This window comes from Bolinopsis microptera, chromosome 1, assembly GCF_026151205.1.
Source record: "Bolinopsis microptera isolate Bmic1 chromosome 1, MBARI_Bmic_1.0, whole genome shotgun sequence".
Classification (NCBI taxonomy): domain Eukaryota; kingdom Metazoa; phylum Ctenophora; class Tentaculata; order Lobata; family Bolinopsidae; genus Bolinopsis; species Bolinopsis microptera.
Window position 1 is genome coordinate 8,931,106 of NC_087072.1, and position 20,801 is coordinate 8,951,906.

The 20,801-nt window shown below is 40.0% G+C and overlaps 2 protein-coding genes across 2 annotated transcripts; both read right to left on the bottom strand.

Moving 5' to 3' along the window:
* Positions 1-847: 847 nt before the first annotated feature.
* On the bottom strand, positions 848-15,667 carry LOC134811965 (cyclin-J-like). Its single transcript, XM_063819137.1, has 9 exons — positions 15,640-15,667; positions 5,242-5,311; positions 4,904-5,072; positions 3,694-3,851; positions 3,156-3,302; positions 2,044-2,108; positions 1,757-1,835; positions 1,433-1,592; positions 848-947 (listed from the first exon to the last, which is right to left on the bottom strand). Exons 3-9 carry the CDS (start codon positions 5,017-5,019, stop codon positions 848-850), a joined length of 825 nt encoding a protein of 274 aa, XP_063675207.1. The 5' UTR covers positions 5,020-5,072; positions 5,242-5,311; positions 15,640-15,667.
* On the bottom strand, positions 14,477-20,784 carry LOC134811955 (putative pre-mRNA-splicing factor ATP-dependent RNA helicase PRP1). The gene is made up of 13 exons (XM_063819126.1): positions 20,676-20,784; positions 20,359-20,536; positions 19,942-20,077; positions 19,585-19,709; positions 19,182-19,346; positions 18,867-19,016; positions 18,209-18,719; positions 17,889-18,080; positions 17,285-17,407; positions 16,864-16,912; positions 16,585-16,726; positions 16,308-16,477; positions 14,477-15,348 (listed from the first exon to the last, which is right to left on the bottom strand). Exons 1-13 carry the CDS (start codon positions 20,771-20,773, stop codon positions 15,237-15,239), a joined length of 2,151 nt encoding a protein of 716 aa, XP_063675196.1. The 5' UTR covers positions 20,774-20,784; the 3' UTR covers positions 14,477-15,236.
* Positions 20,785-20,801: the final 17 nt, after the last annotated feature.

The following is a 20,801-nucleotide window of genomic DNA, read 5'->3' on the forward strand; positions in this document are numbered from 1 at the left end:
CATCATATTTTATAGTTGATCCAGTATCAAAGCTTGTCATTAACATATTTAATATCTAAAGATCTTAAAGCGCAGTATCTACATTCTTCGTCGTCACTACGAGAGCTAGAGGGGGTAAGTTCAAAACATTAAACACACCATCTAGTTCGACATCACTGAAACATCAAGTCTCTATTGAAGAGTTAAATGGCCCTTTTTAGGATCAAAAAGATCGCCATCATTTTCAAGACCAGAAGGAAAAGCCTAACAAAAGTAACAATCATAGCATGATGATTTTAGAGTACAGAAATTAACAAATAGTGACGACGATCAATGGAAATACTGAACTTTCCAGCCCATTTTTAGACAGCCTATAGTATTTTACACATCTAGAAAAAATAAGCATCTGAATTTACACGCAATATTTTACAAAAACCCAGGAATGATTAATCTCAAATCACGCTTTTTTGCGAAATGTCAACCCAAATTCTGGAAACGAAAACAACAAAAAAATAACAAACACCCACCGGCGTGAAAGCAACATTGTCCTATTACAACAATACATTTATAAATAACTATCCTTGTGATAATACTCCAGTCTCGTATATCAATTGTGTTAATAGAGTGTTGCGTGGAATATTTTAGTAAGGTAAAAGGACGTAAGGGTGGAGTGTGGGATCGTGCCGAAAATTTAATCAAGCACAGGGTCAAAAACATGTAACAAAATTTTTATTGGTTTTGTTTCTTGGATAGTGTGGAATTCTGTCTCTTACAATTACAATGTACTGTACATTGTAATTGTAAGAGACAGAATTCCACATTATGTACATTACTAATAATCACAATTGAAGGAGCAAAGGCTCACCGGTCAGGCTAAGACTGACTGTTCTGGACCATCTGCAGAGGTCTGAATCTTGGACATCATATCAGAGGGGACCTCCACATTCTCGGCCTCGGCATCCCTCGCTCTATAATGATAGTACACACTAGGGATTAGAGTTAATGATAGTACACACAAAGAATTCAAATTCAATATTTATGACATATTTGTTGAAGGCATAGAAGGGCCGAATTCTGGCTTACTAATTTAACACTTGTTACGGGAGGTCTACAAAATTAGACTCTATTTCGAGAACCCCCGTTGAAGCGGGCTGTTGAAATAAATCAAATTAAGTAGTCCACACGCGCGCGCGCACGGCCGGAACATATATCGCGCGCGTGCGCAAATTCCCAAGCAATACTTGCCACAACCGTAGTGACATAGTAACACTATATTTGCGCGTTACATTTAGTCTATCGACGCGCCAAATTTCAAAACAACGATATTTACGATGCTGTTGTTTACAATATTAACACTGCTACATAGCATGAGTGAATTTTGTCCGAAGCGATATTTCAATAAACCCAACATGGAATAGAATCATAAGATAAATCACTTCTTTCAGTGGATTACCTGATAAGAGCTAGAGCGACTGGCTGCACTTGTGATACTGTAAATCCAGTCACCTCACGCAATTGAGGGGTCCAGGATGGAATCAGCCCTAAACAGTGCCTTGAAGAGGCGATGGCTCCTGCAGCGACCAATGATGGTGCTAACTGCGAAAACGCGAAATCTGAAATATGAGTTACGTTAGCATCAATAGTTAATGTGCTGTGTTGCTGCGAGACTGAGAAACTCAACGTAATAGAGCAAGTCATGATATAGAGCAAATCAGTTTAGAGTATTAGTTACCATGACAACAGAACATTAAGGACGTGATCTTATTTCATAACAAACCTTGGAGCGAAATGTCTAGAAAATATTTGCAGTATTTTGCTATGTATTTCATGATCTTCGCCTCCATGTTAACCGTCACCTAGAACAAGATTAATATAAAGATTCAATATACGATATCAGTTTAGTAAAATTCGTTAGACAATTTCAAGTCGCTAAAAAAGATGGGGAACGCGTTTTTACGGTAGTTTTACTCGTTTTAATGTATGACAAGCAGCGTTTATTCGTTATAACATAACGCTTCATTTTGGGAGACGATTTGACCCGATAAAGCTGCAAAAAACACGTACCTTTTCTCCGTTCAGATTATCATCTCTGCTCAGAGCTGCCATCTTGTAATACTCAATATAGTGAGCTGAAACATAATATCTGATTAAGATCGTTTAAAAAAAATACAAATTTGAATTTTGATCTTTATTACAGATTGAACATATCATAAATAACCATAGATAACCATAAATAAAAAGCCGCGCGTCGTCTGATTGCCTCAACTTGGATTAATAACAATTTCAATCGATAAAAGCTGAAGGATGGCAGCTCAAAAGGCCCAGTGCACCATCGACAAGATCAAGTATTCGAGTGCCAATAATGGCTTTTCCGAACCCCTTTTCGCCGATTGGCCCAGTGGTCCTAGTGAGCCACACCCTACTGCTAAACGGCACATGATGGTTTGTGTTTTAATACTTATTAATTTAAACGATTATTCAGTTGATGGTTATCAGGTTATAAATTATAGGTTATATTTTGTTTCCTTTTTACTAATCACGGCTGGACCATTCAGTCATACTACGGTGTTGAGGCAACCAGCTTCTGCAGTTTAATAATAGGAGACCAAATAAATGTAAATTAATCGAAATTCATAATTCATCGTCATAAAATATATTAATCAATAATATTCGATTAACAAGTTAATTTTATTCTTTTCCAACACTACTGCCCACCGGCAACGACGCGGCCATAGGGGTACAGGGTCCAGCCAGAGCTAACTGCTAAGCCACACGCCCATGGCGGCGGCAGCGGTTAAATAACTCTATTGTCAATTGTAAGTGTAGGAAATTTTAATTAATATTAGCACCCGTTTTTACTGGGACACGGGAGTAATTTTACTGAGCGTAACTTCTAACGCAATACTATATTTTTTGTTTCAAGTTTTAGATGTATTCCCTGATAAATCTAAAACTTGAATAAACCTTCCTAGTAAAGGATTCAACTATCAAACAATGCTTGTAAGGATATTCGTCAGGGAAATATAAGCCCAAAAGAAGAATTTTATTCCAATAAATTTCTTCTAGAAAAAATACTTTTTTTGGAAGTTTTAGGGCCTATAAAATTATATCCACCGACATTTGATAGAAATCATACTCAGGTGTTCTTTATGTTTACAAAACGATATTAAAATTACCAGAAGTAGGCAAGACGAGATTCCAACAGAAGAATTCCAGCAGGAGCAGTTCCATTTGCCGGAACTCATTGGTAAGGAATGCGTTCTGTACAAAGTAGTTGAGAGTTTGTATTCGAGGAATCTTTACGTCGCATTCTTCAAACTTAGCTGCAGAAAGGGGGCTGTAGTTTTAAAATAAATGGTAATCACAAACTTTTGGTCAGTTACATAAATTCTAAGATTCAAACACTCGACTCGACTTAGGGCGGCTTCAGCGTCCGAACAGAAATAGTCTTCTTCCAAATCTGTCTATCCAGCATGAGTTTGTTAATCTCTTTGCTGTCGTCAAGCCCCGTGTCCTTCCGAAGGATGTCAATGTATGTGAGATGTGGTCTTCCCCTTCGACGATGTCCTTGAAGGGGTTCCCAGAAGAGAAGTTGATGACTCAATAGTTTCAAACAGTAAGACTGCAGAACTTAAAAAACTGAAGAATTACAGATCACCGAGCCAATCAATTTCTTCATTGAATACTTTCTAAAATGCTAAATTTAATAACTACCAGCAATAAGAAGACAGCAGAGTGCTATGAGATGTAATTGAGCGTCCTCTATACTGTATTTATCCATGAAGTGGTCTAGACATGTGATCGCCAGATGAAGAGTCTCTGAAGCTATGTCACAGCGCTCGCAAATAGTTGCCACCCAGTCGACTAGGTACCTGGATCAAGTTAGACTGTTAGTTTCAGGAAATGGTTGCTATTAATAGATTAACTGTACCAATATGTACAGCTTACTTCCTGTTAGAGAACAGCCTCACCTTTTATACCTTCATATTTAATTCAGAGAACTCCCAGTTTAGAGATTAAAAGGTAGTATGAAATGAGATAAAATTAAATTCCCGTGGAATGGGACCAAATATGAAATTTCAATTTCCGCGAATTTTACAGTTGGACAAAACTGAAGTAATAAACTATGAAGTATAAAGAGATGTAAAGATGTGGAGTGCAAGCGGACCTTGGTCAGTGGACAATTAGTCATTGCAACATAACCAAAACATGAATTTTCCAGTACCAAATATTTTACCAACGACCAATCAGTGATGTCAATGTGAGTGACGAAAGTCACCATCCAGGTATGGGAGGTATTGATAGCCAAATATCCGGAGAAAAATTTTATGAAAGGAAAATTATGAAAATGTCCTTCCGGTAGAACATTTTCAGATTTAAGCTTTCCGCCGCCCAGCCCACATTTCACTGTTTTGACTCAACTTTTCTTCAATTAACAATAATGAGTTCACTGTGGATGGCACAGCAAACAATTAAGGTACTGAAAGTTTGATTATCAAAGAAAGCTTTGATAAACGGAAAATCATCTGAAGAATAGAAAGAAACGTTTTGGCAGATTTTTGAATGGAAGCTTTTCTGCCGTTTCCTTGACCAAAATTTCACAGTTTTAGCTGAATTTTTACCAGAGACCAATCAGTGAGGTCAGTGTGAGTGACAGAAGTCACCATCGAGGTACTAGAAGCCGAATATCCGAAGAAAAGATTAATGAAAGGAAAATTATGAAAATGTCCTACCGCTACCGGTAGGACATTTTCAGATTTCAGCTTTCCGCAGCCCAAATTTCACTGTTTTGGCTCAATTTTTAACCGATGAGGGCAAAAATGAACTAATGAAGTATGAGGAGATGAAGAGTGGCCAATTAGTCATTTCAACATCACCAAAATGAGACAAAAACAGAACAATGTTAAACATGAATTTTACAAACCTTCGTTTGTGAAGTTGCGGAGAGGAACCAGTTATCTTGGGAAGTTTTGCCTCCTTTAGCCTGAGAGCATCATGGTTATCAGGAGCCAGTGATTCTCTGTACCATGCCAACCACATTGCAGTCTCTGTAATGTTCGTACTGCCCTTTACATCACCCTTTCCAACACAAACTGCAACACACTGTTATTAGGAAGGAAGCTCAAAGTTGAATGCAAAACTACATAGGGTTTAAACTAATAATTATTACAGATTTCAAGGTAACGAAACGAAACAAAACGAAACATTTACTTATAACAATAAATTTAACAAGACAATAAAAAATAATCATGAATTACTTACCCTCCAGTTCACAGGGCTGGATGGTTTGACAGAGTGGAAAAAACAATATTACATATTCATTGGCTTCTTCCTATCTGTAACCAATATTAATTAATTAAAATTTTAAATGGTATTGCTGCGATAAGTTGACTGCAGCAGATCAGTCTTTTACTGTTTACATAATAATTAATAGTTAATAGTTATAGTATAGAAGTTTCTTGAACTTTTAACAGGTACCCCTCCTCATTTAACCCTCAATTAAGTTTCCTATCATTCGGCTGAGTCGACCAAGGGGATCGCATAGATTCAATGGATCCTTAGCTACTCCCTAGTAATATAAATTTAAGATATGGTCAACAGAAGTAGCTTGTGGGGAAGGATGGACGTTTTCAAAGGACCAGGGTGTTTTGGTAGAGGACCCTCCTACTGACTGCAGCCCCTGCGATTTTTGATTCCTAAAAAACTCTCAAAACGACTTATATTAGTTAAAGAGATCCTGGAGGACTGAGGAGTGGCACTTATTTGTCAACAAAGACAAACAGAGTTCATTCATTTTAACATCACGGGCAAAGATGAAATCGACAAAAAGGGTGAACCTCAAAAAATAGAGAACCCTGGAGGAGAGATTGAATCTCTTGGATCGCGACTCTGCAGTACAGTTAATATAAAACACTGCTGCATACTCGATAACGCTGCCTTTTGTTTTACTTAACTAGTGGCGTAACGTTGCCTGTTGGCACCCCGCTGAAAAAGTGCCCCCTCCTCTCTTAAAGTAGAAGCGTAAAATTGGACATTTTAAGTTATTTAAGCCGGTAAAATCTCTAAAAAAAGTGTGTTTCTAGAGCAAAATGCGCAGTTTTGATAGTACCTCAGTTAAGTTTTACAAAATTGCCCCACATTCAAACGACGGTTTGACGCACAGCAAGAGGACAGTGAGATGGGATCCTAGTTGAGCCTTGACTATGTAGTACACTACAATGCGGGGGGATCATACACTTAGTACCGGACATGACGTTGGTGGGTGGGTCATTTTTTCTCCCAAAAACACAGTTAGTACATGGTACTCAAATTTTTTTTTGTGAGTTTTTTTTGGGTTTTTTGTAATTTTAAAATTTTCTGTGTAACGTTTTATCTAATTCGACTACATTGAAAACAAAACCCCTACAAAATAGTGGGTATAATTTTCCCATTTCCAATGTTTAATGAGCTGTTTAAAGCAATTTATGGGTGGGTATCTTATTCTATATACCTAAAAACAGTTAGTACCACGATTTTTCGACAGTTAGTACCGCAAAAGGCGGCAAAAGGGGTGGGTGTCTTACGTATTGTCCAAAAAAACAGTTAGTACCGCAAAGGGGGTAGGTGGGTCTAGTGAAAAATATCCAAAACTACACTTAGTCGACGTGATGTCCGGCACTTGGTACCTGATCCCCCCCCCCCCCCCCCCCCCCCCCCCCCCCCCCGTACAATGTACGTAAAAAGATCATTCAAAACAATATATACATTCAATTAAATCAAGTGATGCAATTGGCAGAGCAAATAACACTTAATTACTTTCGGTAGCGTAAAATTGCCTGTTAGCCCCCCCCCCCCCCCCCCACTCCTCCGGGCCTTTTGTTACGCCACTAATGATTTTACTTTACTTCTGAACTTTAAACTATCAAATATATACACAAACTACAATGTATAATGAACATGTACTGAAGAAGTACACTAAAAAGTTTTGTGGTCCTTTGGGCAGGTCCAGTTCTCAATCCTGGTTCTCCGATCAGTCGGCTGAGTATGGAGACACTGGCAGCGGCTGAGAGCCATAAATTAACCTAGTCTGGGCATAATACATACTAAGATTGGTGGCACGGCTGTACGAATCATTCTCCGATCATTCGGCTGAGTAAACCAAAGAGACACTGGCAGCGGCTGAGAGCCATAAATTAACCTAGTCTGGGCATAATACATACTAAGATTGGTGGCACGGCTGTACGAATCATTCTCCGATCATTCGGCTGAGTAAACCAAAGAGACACTGGCAGCGGCTGAGAGCCATAAATTAACCTAGTCTGGGCATAATACATACTAAGATTGGTAGCACGGCTGTACAAACTAAGTACATTTAAGTACTATGTATTGTTTACAAAACACTACTACTATACAATACATGCAGTTGTAGAAGAAGAGAACTGTAAAATTCCTTGAAGTGTCGGTGGAAGAACCAACCAACATCAACCATACCTTGTCATGCAAAAGTGGAGGTTATACAAGACGCAATTCATTCAGAGAGTAGAGACACAGAAATCTTGAGTACTGTTGCAAAGGAATTTAAACAAAGCCGCAGCTACATCTGTGCGACCAACACTTCAATTATCATATTGCGCCAAGGATACAGAGACACAATAGTGGAAAACTATTCATTATAGTATAATAGTACAGTACTGATACAATAGTATGATACACAATCAAGTAAAATGGTATAATCCTAAAATAATTTAAGTTAAAAGAAATTGTATTTATTTAAATCTTTTAAATCGATCAATTACATACAAATTTACACAATGAATGAACAACATTAAATCTTTGTGAAAACTGGCCACGGGCCTAAATATTACATATCAATCAATTACAATTCATTAATATTACCAATATTAAAAACTATCGAAAATATGCAAGAAAGTATTCTCTAGCCAAAGGGCTCAATATTTAAATCTAAATCTTCAATATTGTCTGGTTTATATCGCAACTTGGGCCCTCTGTCCCCCCTTATCGAAATAACCGTTGTCTTTAATACCTCAAAGCGCAAGCGCTTTCTAAAATATGTAACTGAGTCTGAATAACGCTGACCCGTTGGAGATTCCATCTTTTGTGCGAGCTTTAAAATTAAATCAAGCGTTGCGCTTCGACTCCCATGCCTCCTGTTGTGGAGAAAACTAAAGGTGTAAAGGTAGCTTTTTCCACTTCTAGGACCCTTGCATTATATGGTCTTTTCTTCTCAGTCTCGTGAGCCAAATACATCATAGGAATTGGTTTAGCGGCGTTGGTTGGAGCAGGAGCGTGAAACACTCTTACATCAAAAAATGCTCTTTCCATGTATTTATTTAAAATACGTTAATTTTTTAGCGATTCACGATGTCAATCCTTCACAGCTCGGCAATCAGGCCCAGTGGTGCATATCGCCGATCTAGCGAATATGTGGTTGCGAGAAGCATTATTGGATGCGCAGCGTGGCCCAGTAGTCCATCGCGCTACAATTTTTTCCGTTCACACTCTTTTATAAAAAGGCAAAAGTGAAGGGTTACGAATGGTCGTTTTTGCAGAAAAACGTGGATTTTGGAGATAGCGGTAGGGGGGTCTGAATATGTTGTCATTACGGCCTTCCTTTCGTTAGTCAACTACACGCGCGTATGGCGCGCAAGGGTAGCTAATTGCGAAGATGTAATGTATATATATTATCCTGTAGACAGTGTATGCGCGGCGCGAGTGTATTTTATAATGTATTAGTAGGTAGTGCGCCATCGACAGTGAGCCGCGCGTGCCGACTGTAGGATGGTTTTTTAGCGCTAATTTCGGCCAGCACAATTTTCTTCAAACAAATAGATATTGAGTATCCTTCCCGACCTCCAATTGCAACAAAAATTGGTAGGCTTACTTAAAAACTTACAAGGAAAGTGTCCGAAAAATTTAAAGCATATCCAACCATCAGACATTATGTTACAGCTAAAAGTAGCGTATTTTGCCCCATTTTGATTACTATATCAACTCCGATATCCACCAAATTTTTCGGACAGTTGTGAAAGCCCTATTGGAAGGTCGTCGCCAATTTCCAGAATGATCTCATTTAAGGAACTGAAGATAAATCCGAATAATACGACAAAAATGGTCAAATTTAGACGAATTTGGGTCAAATTACGCGACTTTTACAGCTACTTTTGCTCCAAAAGCCGCGCACCATCAAATATGGCACCTAGGCGAAACTCACTGATCTTTCCAAAAAGGTATGACAAATTTGGTATTGGGGAAATTCTCACAATCTCTAGAAAACAGTGGTACAAAAATTTTTAAAATCCGAGCAAGTTTATTTTTATCGTGCACCTCCTAGTATTAGGCAATATACGCCCAATTTGTATGTGACATGCGTAGTATAGTGTACTGATGTGTAAAATTGTAAAACATGAGTATAGTTCAATTTTTGCTTACAATTTCTTGAATTACAAATACAAATTAAGTTCTGCGGCAATTGAATTCAATCACAAGTGTTTCCCTATTTAAAACATAATGTTCATATTATGAAGTGATCAGTTGATTAGAGCTTGTATTGTAGTTGAAGTGAATGGAAATCTAGCGTCCCCCACAACTGACAACGAAACAACGGGCGCAATTCTTGTTAGCTTTACTACTACAGTCGTGCTTGCTTTGCCACATTCGTAGCGAAGCAAGCATGATCGATAATGTGCGCGGCGCATCGGACATCGGAGTTCTTCAAAGTTGAAGTGCAAATATTTAAACTTAAAATTTAGGGAAAATAAATAAATTACTCCGACGGCGCGGCACTGAACAAAATTTACATATCAAAAATAAACAATTATCCTTCAAAAAAATTATAGCTAGCTTTGTCAACGGTAACAGAACACTGCGGCTCTAGACCAGTACAGGTCGAAAAATATAACCGGGACATCTGTCTCGTTAGGACTGCATGCGGTTCATCGGGTGCGAAGGGCCAGCATCCCTTCCACCTCAAATAACAACGCTACAGAAACAACAAGGAAAACCGTGATAGGAGTGATTCTCGGAATGCAAGGAATGGTGATTCCAGTATGAAGCGGTCTGGGCAAAGCTGCAAGGACCCCAGGACGCAGATGAGAACGAAGAGGTCACCTTATTGCCACAGTGTTATTAGTTCACACATCACCAACGTGAACGCCGAAAAAGGGAGATCATCCCCTTCCAATTTTATAAAAAACAGACTTAACTTGGGGACGTGGAATGTTCTGTCTCTGGAAAGCAGCACATCGAAGCTTTATGAATTGTCACAGAATGTTTCTAAGTACAAGTTGGATGTTTTGGGTCTTACGGAAACACATACTGGTGAGGAAATGCTGGATAATGGGTCATTGTTCATTTATTCAGGGAGATCGGATGGGCATAGGAGGCAGGGTGTTGGGTTGGTTTTGTCAAAAACCGTCAAGAATTCGCTTATCTCTTACACCCCTATGTCGGAGCGTATCCTAGCAGCTAGACTACATAGTCGGCACATCAATATTTCTGTTGTGGTGGCCTATGCTCCTACGGAGGATGCGCAGGATAGCGTTAAGGGACGATTTTTATCAGCAGTTGGGTGGATCATTCGACAGCCTACCTAGTCACGACGTGAAGATTCTTCTTGGTGACTTCAACGCCAAGATTGAAGATTGGTCGCGACAACTCATCTTGGTCTGGGGTAATTGGAGGAGAGTCCTTACATGAGACGTCAAGTAATAACGGACTTCGACTGTTGGATTTCTGTGCCATGTATCAGTTGACAGTTGGGGGAACATTGTTTCAACACAAGGACATCCATAAAGGCACCTGGAGGTCTCCCAATGGCCGTACTGTCAATCAGATAGATCATGTTTGTATCTCTACCAAGTGGAGTCACTCTCTTCTTGATGTTCGAACTTATAGAGGTGCAGACATAGGCTCTGATCACTACTTGGTCAAGAGTCCTATGAGGATCAAACTGATGGGAATCAAAAGATACAAGGGTCACATAGAAAAGCACCAGCTATCGAGCTTCTGCGTGACCAATCTAAGGTGCAGGAGTATTGCATCGCACTGCATAACCGATTCAGTGGTCTGCCGGTGGAAGAGAGTCTGGATGGAGAGTGGGAGTTGGTCAAGGAGGGCATCAGGGAGGTTTCTTTGGAGGTTTTGGGTCAACGCCCGCGCCGGAGGAAGAAGCAGCACTTGTCACAAGAGACAAAGGATCTCATCACGGAGCGGAGTAAGGTCAAGCAGAAATGCCCAAGTGATGGATTCAATAGATCTGAGTATTCTCTTGCTAATAAGCGTGTTAAGAAGAGCTGCAAGAAGGACGATGAGAACTGGGCTTTACGGGTTGCAGCCGATCTGGAAACAGCTTCTTCACACGGTCAGCAGAGGGAGGTCTGGCAGATGATCAAGTCCTTGTCAGGCAAGAAAAGTCGGAAGTCAACTGCTGTCAGAGATAAAACCGAGAAGTTGATTTCTGACCCCGCTGCTCAACGAAAACGATGGGGTGAGCACTTCGCTGAACTACTAAACCTGCAGATAGGAGACGTGGACCTTTCAGACCTAGACAGTCTAGAGGTCGCACAATGTTTTCCGTATCTGAGTGATAGTGATATACCCCCTAGCAGAACAGAGATCTCTGAAGCTTTAAAGAGTCTGAAGAATCACAAGAGCCCTGGAATTGATGAAATTTCCAACGAACAGCTGAAGTATGGGGCTCCTGGTCTTTTAGACAGGCTTGAGAAACTGTTTGCACGTGTATGGGAGACAGAGAATGTGCCAGAGGATTGGGTTAAGGGTATCATTGTTATTGTCCCGAAAAAGGGTGATACATCATACTGCTCGAACAACAGGGGCATTACCCTACGCTCCACGGCATCAAAACTCTATCAGATAATAGTGTTGCGACGGATGAATGCGGGGCTTGAAGAACTGCTCCGAGAGAATCAGTGCGGGTTCAGGAAAAACAGGTCTTTCATAGATCAGATTTATTCGCTCCGTACTATTATTCACAACAGCATTGAGTTTAATCTCCCCCTTTACATAAATTTTGTTGACTTTAAAGCGGCATTCGATTCACTTAATCGGGAGTTTATCTGGAAAGCTTTCAGTCATTATGGCTTGCCTTGTAAATAAATTCGCATAATGCAAGCATTCTTTTGCGGCACCGTCAGCGCTGTCAGACATAATGGCGAGCTCTCTGAGTGGTTTGACGTTACATCTGGTTCTGGGCAGGGGGATATTCAGGGTCCACCTATCTTTAATGTTTGCATCAACCTGCCTGCGCAGCGGGCTGAGGATAACAAAGTGTTGTCACACGGGGCAGTGCTGCAGAGAGCTACCACCAGCTCTGGTCAGGATACAGTCGTCCTGGATACTGACTATGCAGATGATTTGGCTATCATGGACAACACCAAGGACGGTCTCCAGGAGACGACTGATCTTTTATGCAAGTATGCGGCTCAGGCTGGCCTCAGAATCAATGCGAAGAAAACAGAGGTTATGGCCATCGGCAAGAATACATCACAGAGGCCATATACTGAAGCATCAACAGTGGACATTACAGTAGGAGACACGGCTATCCAGCAAGTCAGCAACTTCACTTACCTTGGGTCGATTATATCAAGTGATGGGACTATTGACCGGGAGTTGTCTGCACGGATCCAGAAAGCCTCAGGAGCATTCAATCAGCTCGGTAATATTTGGAAGAATCGCAATATCCAAACTAACACCAAAATACGGATATATGTTGCAGCGGTTCTAACAATATTACTTTATGGAAGCGAAGTCTGGAACACTACTTCAAAGCAACTACATCGCTTCGAAGTTTTTCATCAAAACTGTTTGAGGAGAATCCTTCGAATTAAGTGGTTCCACCGGACGAGCAATGTTCAAGTGTTGGAGCGGGCAAGAATAAACCCGGTTATAACCTACATCAGTGCCAACCGTCTTCGCTGGTTTGGACATGTTTCTAGAATGCCGGACACCAGGCTACCAAAGTATCTATTTGATTGGACACCTGCTCACGGCCGAAGATCACGTGGGCGGCCAAAAAAGAATTGGCGAACCTGTGTCCTAGAAGACGCAGTAACATTCACAGGAGATCCAGACATTGTATTTGATAAGGTCCGAGAGTTGGCAGGAAACCGAAAGCACTGGAGAGAGATGATACGACATAAGCGGCAATTCCTTGGTGCAGGCCACTCGAATGATTGAGGAGACCTTATCTGTATCAAGTATCAAGTAAGTATGTCAATATAATATGATATAATTATTTATTTGTTATTTAGCTTCCTAATCTCGAACGCTTTATATTTGATATTATGGTTTTTTTTGTTGCGCGATGCATATATGTACTACTGGGCCGTTTATAGATCGGCGAAATGCCTCATTGAGCCCTCGGCCGCAAAAGATTGATATCGTGAATCAACGGTTGCCTATTCAATTCATGCAAAAAGTCCGAAAAGAGCGCCGCGCATGAAAAGGGTTAGATGCGCTTTGTTAAATCATAAATGTACGTATAATTTCAATGGCGAATCGTGAAGATGTCATCAAATTCTATTTTTATTTTTGATACTTGTACTGGTTTATAATCTATCAAGACGCGCGCCGACGATCTTGAAAGAAGCGCATCACGTAAGCCGCTTTTGTATTTGTATCACGTCGTGACCTTCATTGTCATTTCATTTAGTGTATCGGGCGAAAGTCACACTTGATGGAGATCCGAGACGGGTTTTCGCAGATATAATATAATCACGCCAGGGACCATTTTAACCCGGTCATGATCATGTGGGGTTGGGGTGCGCTCCTACCATGTACCACCTACTATGTACTAAATCACTCGCCCAAATTTTAAGAAAATTCTTGTGAAAAGGCCCTATGAGATTGATCTAAATGGGTGTATTTTTGGACGCTGATTCCGAATCACCCCCCACGAAGTAGGATAAAAATGCTTCCCTGGAGAGTTATGGGCAAAAAGCCGGTTTGGTTTGTATCACGTGGTGACCCCCACGGTCGCTTCACTATAGTAGAGTTTCGACGATACAGGGGGAGCCGCGCACTCGTGTCTTTCAACGTATGACAAGGTTTGGTCACGTGACATGCTAGTAAAACATGAATTCGATTGTTTAGCGCTCGGGTTAGGGTTTGTGGTAAGGGTTATGGATAGCTTCGGGGTTAGGATTAGGGGTTTATGTAAAACCGTTTTGTACGGCTGCAAAACCATAAAAACCAAAGTCACGTGAAATTTTTGGGCGAGCGAATTGGGAATAGAACCGGAATCAGCGTTCGAAAATACATCGGTACAGTAGGGCTTCAACTGTCTAGATAAGAAATATCTCGGAGATATTTGTCTTGACAGTGTGTATCAAATTCAATTTGATCAAAGACGCACATTATTATTACGTTACTAATAATTCGATACGATTTTCTCAAACCAAAGCGCTTGCAGTGGCGTAACGTACGCCCGGCTTTGTAAGACGAGCGCGGCACGTTAGCATGGAGCAAGTGAAGCAACATCTGAATCAAAATAAAATTCCAAACAGAGAACTAATATACAGCAGTTTTAAGCTGAAGAGGCCACGTATTCTGTTTCCGAAGTACCATTTTCATGGAAAAGTTTCGTCTCCCAGTTCAGATTGAGAATCAACCTTACATCACATATTATCAAAAGCAGAAAAAAACCCGGCTCATTCTTAATAACAATAGGTGCTACTAATACTATCAGATAAGCTCCGTTTCTTTAAAAAGTGATTTAAATTAACACTCGTTTTTACTTCAGACAACCAGTCTATTGAAAAGGATTCTAGATTTTAAATATCACCTATTAATTTAATTGTCACGTATGGTCATTCAATGCATAACCGGAGAGTTTAAAAACGGAAAGGATTGATTACGGAGGGGGGAGGCCGAGGATAACAGTGATTACGTAATATCTGAATCGTTGAAGATCACAATCTACTGATCAGTATTTAAGAATGTAGTTATGTCAAGTGGAAGCAATAAATTAAATGACCAAGACCAGCTCTTGCTATCAATATATCAAAGTTGAAAATATCAATTTCATGAAAATAAAGGGATATAAGTCGAGGAGTTGGATTAATATCTTGATGCTAAATATTTTAACATGGCAACCAACTTCTAACTTTGCCTTTCTGAAAGTTACAATAATTCTCATTATATAGCAACATAAATCATTTTGAGTATTTTAAAATAGTAGCAGGAAAATTATAACTTTTCAATAATAATTAACTTGCTCATAAGCATGACAAAATGTCAGTCTATTTCCTCATGCCCCTTGCCACCCTCTCGTATAGTTTCTCCAATTCGCGCTTAGCTTCACAATTCGGGAAATTCTTCAGGTTGTAGTAATTGGGGGCGATCTTCAGTAACCTAAATTAATCGAGCTGATTAAAAATAACTATTACACTGGTACGAACGCGAATCTTAAAATTGCCGTTTCGAGCTTATTGTTATATTACTGTACGCCTGACGGTACATTGTTAAGACCGTTCAATGACGATCATGTTCTGCGCCATGTACTCAATTAATAATCCAGTATATATACCGGTCCGGTCTTATTAATGATTTTCAAACAAAGTTACAACGAATTCTTCATGTAGTGCATCCTGGGTTTGGGCAGGATATGCCCGTTTAAAATATTTCCATCACGTTACATTATACAATTCTCAATAAATGTAATAGATTTGTAGTGTTGTAATTAGTTGCTTTGACGGCTGTAATTGCTTTACAGTGTTATCTCCTAACTTGTCACTAACAGCGTAATATTTTGTCGTAACGGATTTCAAGTCTAGTTTATAGCGCTCAAATTAATGTAGGTACAGCGGGAATTGCAGATTATTAAACATTTTATTTCCTGGTAGAGATTATATTCAATATATCTGATGTTGGATCAAATTGTGGAGGGACACAAAAACTACTACATACTAGCAAGACTTCAAATTTCACTCGGTAGTCGGTTGAACAACCATCTATATGTTTTCACAGAGTTGCAACTCGATGACTATCTAGTTTTAAAAGGTTAAAATGGTTTCGTTAACTGAATTATATTGGTTTGCGTATTTGTTATCTATTACCAGATTGAGCCAAGATTTGCTTTAACTTTCCCACGCTTACACAAAGGTATGCCCGAATATGGCATTGCGCGGCGCACAAAGTCAGCTAGAAGGAGTGAGTTATATGAGCTTCAATTCATGAAAACGACTTCGCGCGTGCAGTTTCAGTTGGCATTTAGCCACTACATTGTGACGGGGACATCGGCATGACAAATTAGTGATAGATCACGATTCACGAGGGTCAGTAACAAGATCATTATTGAATAAATAGCTTACCAATCGGGTCTGATGTCAGTGCATGTTCTGATATAGTTCTTGCTCGTAAGTACGAACTCGTGATACAGCACCCATTGGGGCTTGTGATCTAAACATGCGCTGGGATGAAGCTGAACCACCTGATTATCTTTAACCGTTAAGTAGTGACCTGTTCTTTCCAAATGTGCCACCTGAAAAGTTGTAAATTTAAGTTAAAAGGGAACAATAAAGTTAGACAGTAATTGCACATTACAATCGAATACATTGTAAAGCAAAGCAGGCTAGCATAAGTGGGTACCTGCATGAAAAAGCCGGTACAAAGAGCTTTTCTGATGTTTAGGTAGTATTCCTTGCTTGTAAAGTCTGTAGAAACCCGTTTTAAGTTGAACCTATCCATAATTCTGGACAACTGATCTCTCACGCTGTCTGCTTGCTTCAAACTAGGGGTATAAAGATACATCACAAGAAATTGTTAGTACGATAATATACAGTCTAATTGTAAGATAACTTACTGAATACTTACTGGAAACTATCAAGTGTAAACAACTCCTCATTTGGCCAAATATTAAATACTCACGCTCTTTGCTGGATAAAGTTATCAAAACACCATTGCATTGACTCGTTATCTGAAAAGGGAAGAATAAAAGTGAGTCAAATGTGAAAATAAAAGTTTTTAAAATTCACTTGCACTTGGCATTTACCTCCATGCCCACAGTTCACTGTTAAATCATATCTTATTTTATCACTCATTAATTTATTACTTATTATGTTTTACATGCTAGATCTTTATGTCCCTAGAAGGGTGTTCTGCTAACAGTTTTCGACTGACTTGAATGTCCTGCACAGCAGATTGAAGCTTCTTAAATTATTTTTTGTTCTTATTGTATTGCTGTGTAAATTTGATTATAATTCTAATTCTAATTTTAAAAATTTTGTTCTCATTTACAGAATTGCAAGGCTTAATCTATAATTTCAAGACAAAAATAATAGGCGCTCACTTTGTTTGTAAGCATGGTAGACATTCAGCATAGTGAGATGATCTCCGTCGATGTGAGCAAACCTCCTCTTAGCCTCGTCAGCCTGCTTCCTAGCCTCGTTGGGCCGCAGGAACCACTGTGGAACTGTCGCGCAGAGGGTTCGGTAGTTAGAGATTCTAAGGGAACACCCAGTGTTACCCAGCAGTCAGAGTGCTGTCTCCTCGCGCGGTGCTGAGGCTGGCGCAGCGCAAAACGAGTGCAGCGTCATGAGACACACATATGGATTTAAATAAGGTTTCATCATCTCGGGTAATTACTTGCTAGTTTTAAAAAGCTCATTAAGTAAAACACGCAAGCACCACGCGGATCAGCACTGTGCTTGTAAGCACCGCGTCAGTAAGCACCACACCCGGAGACATTCCATCAACCACTGAGTATGACACTTGCACAAAGTGCACTTCAAAATACAACAATCTTAACAATCACTATCTTACCCATAACACAATATAATCAAACATTTAATTAATGCAACCCTTAACTAATTTGTTATAGAGAAATGATCATCAATCAGATCTAAGAATGACTTAAAGATTACAAACATACTCCTACTCGTAGCATGTCATACCATTGAGCATAGCAACAATGCTAAGAATCTCGTTAGAACAGTTGTATTCGGTACTAGTGATGCTCATCTTGGAAAGGGATGGGTCCAGAGGGAACTCTGCCATCATGCCGCCCAAATCCGTCATTTCTCCTTCCTCACTTAGAGCCTGTAGGTAGTTCAACAGCTCCAGAGCTCTCATCAGGGTTTCCGGTGCTGAGGAATGTTAGAATGTAAACATTTGCAGGGTGTTTTGCGGAAAAAACAGTCAGTGAAATTAGTCAGAAATAAAAGTAGGATGAAATAGTGCGTTAGGAATAAGTGGCTAGGGATGAAGTACATACCGGGAGGGTCCATGAAGTCGAAGTGGACCAGATCATCAATACCCATCTTCTTCAGCTGCAGAACAACACTCCCTAAATTACTCCTCAGGATCTCCGGGTAGGTATTCGGCTGCATTTCCTTCTGATACGCCTTCTCAGTGTACAGTCTGAAACACTTGCCAGGACGAGTACGTCCAGCTCGACCCGCGCGCTGTTGCGCACTAGCTTGAGAAATAGCAGTTACCAGCAGGGACTCAACTCTGATACGGGGGTTGTAAACCTTCTGCTTGGAAAATCCAGGATCAATCACGAACACGACTCCGTCTATTGTCAGGGAGGTTTCAGCAATGTTGGTTGCAACAACGACCTTACGGCCGACCTTGCCGTTACGTGGAGGCGGAGCAGGGTCAAATATCTTCTGCTGCATAGCAGGAGGGAGGGTGGAGTACAGAGGTATACAGGTAAGCATTCCTACGTCATTTCCTAAGTTATCCAATTCCTTCTTCATACGCTTACACGCTTCATCTATCTCCTGCAATTATCCAATTTAGAAATTATAAAATGCATGTTATGATTATTAACCACCACAAGCAAGGCATTATCTTAATTGTATCATTGAGTACTGACCATAATTATAATTATATGATTACCCAATATAAATCTCAGAGGTTACCCTTACCTTCTGCCCAGTAAGAAACAGCAGAATATCCCCGGCCTCTTCCTCGCACATGTGGATCTGCAGGACTGTACGTATAGCAGCTTCAAGGTAATCTCTCTCCGGCTCAGGTGTGAAGAATATCTCTACTGGATGTGTACGTCCCGGGATGGACTGAAATACACAATCAACTGTTATAGATTATAGAAGGAAGAAAATTTAAGGATTTATACATAATATTCTCGTCGTCTAACATTTAATAAAGTAAAATCAATAAAAACATACAAAGATCACAGCATTATATTAAAAACAACATCAGAAGTCTCCTGAGAAAAATACCATAAGAGGAGCCTTATCAAAGTATTTCTGGAATTTTCCAGCATCCAGTGTAGCAGACATGACAACCACTTTGAGGTCAGGTCTACGTTTGATCACTTCCTTCAGCACTCCCATCAGTATATCAGTCGCCAGAGTCCGTTCGTGCGCTTCGTCCATCATTATTACCTGACGAGAAAAGTTATCATCTATGTTTATTAGGACTCAAGTGTAAATTTGTTAGGATCATTATGTTAGAAGAAGAAACTAATCAATAACGTTTGCCATGTTATATGATGAATTTTTGGAAAAACCCAGAATAAAAACCAGAAACTTTAAGGCTTACACAGTAACACTGCCAAAACAGCTGAAAGAAATACCCACAACTTTAAGAAAAACAATATAGCGTAGCACCCTCAAAACTGACCTTGTAAGCTTCCAGCATTGGGTTGGTCATAGCCTCCCTCAGCAACATACCATCAGTCATGTACTTAAGGCACGTGTTGGGCCCTGTCACATCTTCAAACCTGATCGTGTAGCCCACCTCATTTCCTGATCAAGTTTTAAAAAATTAATACGGCTTTTTAAAGAGAAATAAAGGCAGATTAAAAACGTTCTATTCAGTTTAAATTCTTGGTTATCACAAGATCATTGGAGATGTTTAATTAACCAATAAATTTATTTCAAAGCAAAAATAAGTGTGATGGTTGATGCGACTTGAACTTATTCATTTCTTGAAAGAAGTTCGTCTAGAAGATACACCTGAGCAAGTTACAAACCGTACCGAGTTTAACGTCCATTTCCTCAGCGACACGTGTAGCTACGCTCATAGCGGCTACCCTCCTGGGTTGGGTACAGGCTACAGAGTTCTGCTTCTTTCCGTTTAACTCGGGTAGAACATCCACACACCACTGGGGGATCTGCCGGGCACATTGTTTATAAACCAGGACTATGTCATCTAATTATTGGAACGAAATAATGACGGAGAATGTAGAGTTCTATTTTTAATAAGAAACCTCTAAAAACATTCCTGAATCTAAAAACAGAAGTCCTGGTTAATTTTTATTTCAAAATTCAAATAATTCAATGTATTACAGTCACATTTACAAAAGAACCACAATATCTCCTAGATGAGGCAGAAAACATGGAAAATGAGAGCTAGAAAAATATTCGTGAGAAGTCTCAACACTACCAAACTGACCTGAGTTGTTTTCCCTGAGCCGGTCTCACCCACCAACACCACAACCTGGTTATTAGTGATCAGCTCCATGAACTTGGCCTTGTGTTCCCAAACAGGCAGGTCCATTCTTTTATCTAACAGTTTGTGGTATTTGGCAGTGTACGGCAGCTTGGTGTACGGGTTCATGGAGTCACGTGTTCTGAAACAAATACTTACTTTCATGATCAGGATAGATATTATCAGCAATTAAATATCATCGGTGAATCCAATCTAGCGAAGGAATAAAACGCTGTATCGGCGAGTATCTAGAAGGTTGAACAGAGGGAACTAATACTGACGGTTTAAGAGTGTTTCCCAGTGGGCCCATGTCAAGTCTCCGTTTGCGTCCTGTGGATGTAGCTGGTGTACCGTTCTCCATGTTAGGACGCTTTGACATTCTGCCTCCTACAGTATCATTAACCGTG